Genomic DNA, 4,292 nt, shown 5'->3' with positions numbered 1-4,292 from the left:
CCTTTGTGGCTTTTATACCAGCCTTATCACTACCTGTTATGATAATGTCATCAACATATACGAGTAGACAGATGATACCTGAAGGTGTAGTGAGGGTGAAGAGGGTGTGATCCAACTCTGACTTCTTGAACCCTCGGCCATTCAGAGTAGTACTCAGCTTGTTGTACCATGCTCTAGGTGATTGCTTCAACCCATAGATTGCCTTCTTGAGTCTCAATACATTCCCTGGTTTCACAAGATGTTCAAGACCCGGTGGTGGATGCATGTACACTTCATCTTCTAGTTCTCCTTGAAGAAATGCATTCTTCACATCCATCTGCCAAAGCTCCCACTCAAGGTTCACAGCAAGAGACAATACAATTCTTATTGTATGTAGCTTAGCAACAGGGGCAAAGGTATCAATGTAGTCTTCCCCATATGTTTGAGTGTATCCTCTAGCCACCAGTCTTGTCTTCTTTCTGTCAATGGTTCCATCAGGTAGATACTTAATGGTGAATATCCACTTGCTGGTTACTGCCTTCTTTCCTTTTGGCAACTCACTTTCAAACCAAGTGTCATTCTTTATCATGGCATTTGCCTCATCTCCAACAGATTCCTTCCAATCTTGATGTAGCATTGCCTCTTCATATGATCTTGGTACACTACTTTCATCTAGGCTCATCATGAAAGCGCAATGCTCCTTTGGATAACAGGCAAACGAACACACAGCTTGAGAAGGATGCTCCACAGCCTGGGCATTGTAGTACACTCTCGTGTTTACCCAGTTGGAAGCATCTCTCTTCAGCCGTGTGCTTCTCCTCAATGGTACCTCAGCTGGTGCTTGCTCTGGTGCTTCTACTTCAGTTGCTTCCACTTCTCCTTGTTCTGGTAACTCATTAAGCTCTTCATTACTTGGTTCAGCTCCACCTTGATCAGGATGATCCGCAAAATCTTGATTCTCATCCGGCTCAATTCCATTCCCTCCCTCATGATCAAGGTGAGATGGTTCTTCAGCTTCTTGTCTTTCAGATGACTGATTCTCTGTCGACTCCTGGGACATTCCAATTCCAAGACCTTCTAGTATCTGTCTCAAGCTTGTAGCTCTATCTGAAGGTTGTGAAAGATCCTCCAGCTCTTTCCAATCTTTATCTTCATAGTAGCTCTTCTCTTCAAAGAACTTGACATCTCTTGATACAAGAACTCTCCTTGACTCAGGAACAAAGCACTTGTATCCCTTCTGTGTGGTTGAGTATCCTATCATCATAGCTTTGATACTCTTTGCTTCCAGCTTGTTTCTTATCTCCCCCGGGATAAGAACATAGCTTACACACCCAAACACTCTTAGGTGATCTAGGACTGGCTTGCTGTTGTTGAGAACTTCATAAGGAGCTTTGTCTTCCAGGATCTTGGTTGGAATCCTATTGATCAGGTAGCAAGCCGTGATCACAGCATCACTCCAGAATCTCTTTGGCACTCTCATCTGGAACATCATTGATCTAGCCACTTCCATAAGATGTCTGTTCTTTCTCTCAGCCACTCCATTTTGTTGAGGTGTATAAGGGCAACTCGTTTGGTGAAGTATCCCATGTTGAGCTAGATGGTTCTTGAATGCATGGCCAGTATACTCTCCACCATTATCAGACCTGAAAATCTTAATCTTGGCATTATACTGGTTAGAAACATATGATTGAAAGTTTCTAAATGCATCAAGAACCCTATCCTTTGTTTTAATTAGTGTTATCCAGGTGTATTTGGATTTTTCATCTATGAATGTGACAAAGTATTTGTAATTGTCCCTAGATAAGCATGGAGCAGTCCATACATCAGAATGAACAAGATCAAAGCATTTATCATAGATAGTAGTAGATCTCTTGAACACAGTCTTGCAATGTTTTCCCAAAATACAAGCTTCACATTCATTATTTTTAAACATGACACCTGGTAACATTAAGCTTAAGGCTCTAACATGTGGATGTCCTAGCCTAGAATGCCACAATGCACCTCTACTTAAAACGGAACTCAACAAGCAACTAGAACTAGAAATGATAGAAAGGTCTTCAAGTAAATAAAGGTCTCCTTTGGTTACTCCTTGCCCAATCAACTTACTGCTTTCAATATCCTGAAATTTCACATCATTAGGACTGAAAATAACATTGCATTGAAGATCATTGGTACACCTCTTAACAGATAATAGATTAGAAGTAAACTCAGGCATGTACAAAGCTTTAGAATCCTTATTAAACAGTTTCAAGTCTCCTACTCCTCTAATAGGAATTCTATCACCATTTGCAATCATTACATGTCCATGAGCCGGTTCTATGTTCTTTATAAGGCTATCATCACTTATCATATGATGTGAAGCACCCGAATCAATAATCAACGGTTTTATTCCTTGAGCAATATGATTCCTAGGTGATTCTTTTACCAGTTTCAGTTTATCAATGAGATCAAGCAATGTGAATTCATTTCTAGACATCCTATCAGCAGCAAAGGTTGTATATCTATCTGATTCATTTCCCATTCTATCAAAGTTTCCTAGCAACCTATCACAAGTTCTAGGCAACACATGAGCAGTATAGGAATAACCAAGGGCTTTACCAGACTCTTTAAGGGCTTTGATCAAGGCATCAATGTCTGACTTCTTGATCACCTCATGATCCATGTTCTTCACAGCTCCTTGGTGGTGAGAGGTTAAGGCTCTTCCTTCACTTTCACCCGCAAGACCAGATGAGCCAGCTCCTGATGCGCCAGCTTCACTTGTCTCTGCAGAAAGGTGAGCTCTTCCCTCTCTTTCCTTGTTGAACTTGGCCGGCTTCAAATGGGGGTGTAGGATCCAGCACTGACTCCTCTTATGTCCCGGCTTCTTGCAATGGTCACAGTTTCCACTGAACTTCCTTTCCTCTCCACGGTAAGCAGCCTTGTGTGCTTGGATTGCTTCAGCCTTGTTGGACAGAGCCATGTCTCCTTTCCCTCCAAACATACCAAGTGACCCTTCTTCCTTCTGAATCTGCGCACACACTTCCTCCATAGATGGAAGACTCGGCATCCTCAACATGTGCTTGATCACATCATTGAACGGAGGATCTAGTGTCAGCAGCAATCCAAACACCTGATCCTGCTCCCTCCTCTCCATGAGTAGCTCTTGATCCGCGGTGCTTGGCCTCAATGATTCAAGCTCAGACCACAAGGATCTATACTTGCCCAAATGCTTGGTGAACTCTTCTCCATCTTGAACCAGTGTGTTGATAGCCTTCTTAATCTCATACACGCGGTTCAGATTGGTAACGTTCCCAAATGTCTTCTGGAGTACCTCCCACAGGTGTTTTGGAGTCTCGCAGTAGCTGTAGGCCTCCAAGAGATGCTCTTCAAGGGACCCTTGTAGTACTGAAAGCACCATCAAGTCTTCTTGAATCCACTTCTTCTCGGCAGCAGCAACTTGATCTCCCACACCTTCATCTCCTTCTCCGTCTTTAGCCACTGGCTTGGTTGCATCATCCGTGATGTGACTCCACAGCCCTAGCCTCCCAATGGCTGTCTTCACCAGCCTTGACCACAACAGGTAGTTACTACCACCCTTCAACGCAACAGGAACCGTAATGACCTTGTAGTTTCCCTCCATCTTGCTTTGTTAGAACCGAAAAGAAAGTATGAAAGAGTATGAACTGAAGCTGAAGAACACTCTAAATCTCAATACCAAAGCCAACCTGGCTCTGATACCATATGATTTTAGAGAGTTGAACAGGTATTGAGAGATTTAGAGAAAGATTAAAGTGAGATGAGATGATTTATGAAATGTAGAAGAGAAACATGATGAACTAGAGAGAGAATATGATGAACTCGTGTTATTCATTAATCAAGACAGAGTTTACAATATATAGAGAGAGACATTAGGGTATTAGGAAACGCTAAGCATGTGAGGTCAAGGATAAGGTTGCTTTAATTCAAATGTTAACCAATGGGGGCTGTCACACGCTTTTGGCATCTTGGACTCGGTTCCTTTTGCCTTTACAGCATGTGCCAGACTGTCAGGATAAGCCGGGGTCACTCTATCCATCCAAACAGTCATATCTTCTAAGGTAAAACCCCTTTGGCCGTTTACCTCTCTTACCCGGGTAACTTCTCTTCTTGGTCGAGTTATGGATCGACCCGGACAGTACGGACGGTACGGCCAGTACGGCCTCTTGTACGGCCTGGTCGATCCCTAACCTTCCTTCCCTTTGCCTCCACATTCTCACATCCTCAACTCCCTAAGCCATCTTCTCACATATTGATCAACTCATTTCAACACCTACTCCTACTGTGAGAGTGCTAAA

The 4,292-nt window shown here is 43.0% G+C and overlaps 1 protein-coding gene across 1 annotated transcript; it reads right to left on the bottom strand.

Moving 5' to 3' along the window:
- Positions 1–2,050: 2,050 nt before the first annotated feature.
- LOC117130980 lies at positions 2,051–3,305 on the bottom strand. The gene is made up of 2 exons (XM_033283481.1): positions 2,578–3,305; positions 2,051–2,098 (listed from the first exon to the last, which is right to left on the bottom strand). Exons 1-2 carry the CDS (start codon positions 3,110–3,112, stop codon positions 2,091–2,093), a joined length of 543 nt encoding a protein of 180 aa, XP_033139372.1. The 5' UTR covers positions 3,113–3,305; the 3' UTR covers positions 2,051–2,090.
- Between the last annotated feature and the right edge of the window lie 987 nt (positions 3,306–4,292).

Source organism: Brassica rapa, unplaced genomic scaffold (genome assembly GCF_000309985.2).
Source record: "Brassica rapa cultivar Chiifu-401-42 unplaced genomic scaffold, CAAS_Brap_v3.01 Scaffold0757, whole genome shotgun sequence".
NCBI lineage: Eukaryota > Viridiplantae > Streptophyta > Magnoliopsida > Brassicales > Brassicaceae > Brassica > Brassica rapa.
Note: the sequence above shows the minus strand (reverse complement) of the source record. Positions and strands in the feature narration are given on the sequence as shown.